At 60.1% G+C, this 361-nt stretch overlaps 1 protein-coding gene across 1 annotated transcript in view; it reads left to right on the forward strand.

Annotated features, from left to right (window-relative positions):
- The window catches only part of LOC104274880 (unconventional myosin-Va-like), a gene marked incomplete at its 5' end in the record, with an annotated part of 6,208 nt that overhangs the window by 2,860 nt on the left and 2,987 nt on the right, over positions 1-361 (forward strand). The window contains 1 exon segment of the mRNA XM_009870640.1: positions 47-163. Coding sequence (XP_009868942.1) covers positions 47-163 — 117 coding nt within the window.

Here is a 361-nt window from a genome sequence, read left to right on the forward strand (position 1 = left end):
AGTTGAGGGAGGGCGGCAGAGCCCTACTGGTGTTGTCCCTGCCCAGGAGCTGTCCCAGAAGCTGGAGAAACAGGAGAGGACCACGCTGAAGCTCCAGAAGCAGCTGAGAGCCTACGCAAAGCAAATTCAGGAGCTCACAGGCAAGTGTCCGTGTGGGAGGGAGGTGTGGGGCCGGCTGGACGGTCACCTCCAGAGCATCACCCAGCCTCAGTGTGGGGAGCACAGTCCTCCCCAAACAGAGATGCTGAGGAGCATCTCCTTGCACTGATCTCAGTCCTGTGACCCAGGACACAGCAGGATGTGACCCATGCTCCTCTTTCCTCAGTGGTGAGTGAATCTCCTGGGCCAGCGCGGGAGCTGA

Source organism: Apaloderma vittatum, unplaced genomic scaffold, assembly GCF_000703405.1.
Source record: "Apaloderma vittatum isolate BGI_N311 unplaced genomic scaffold, ASM70340v1 scaffold36025, whole genome shotgun sequence".
In the NCBI taxonomy this organism is placed as follows: domain Eukaryota; kingdom Metazoa; phylum Chordata; class Aves; order Trogoniformes; family Trogonidae; genus Apaloderma; species Apaloderma vittatum.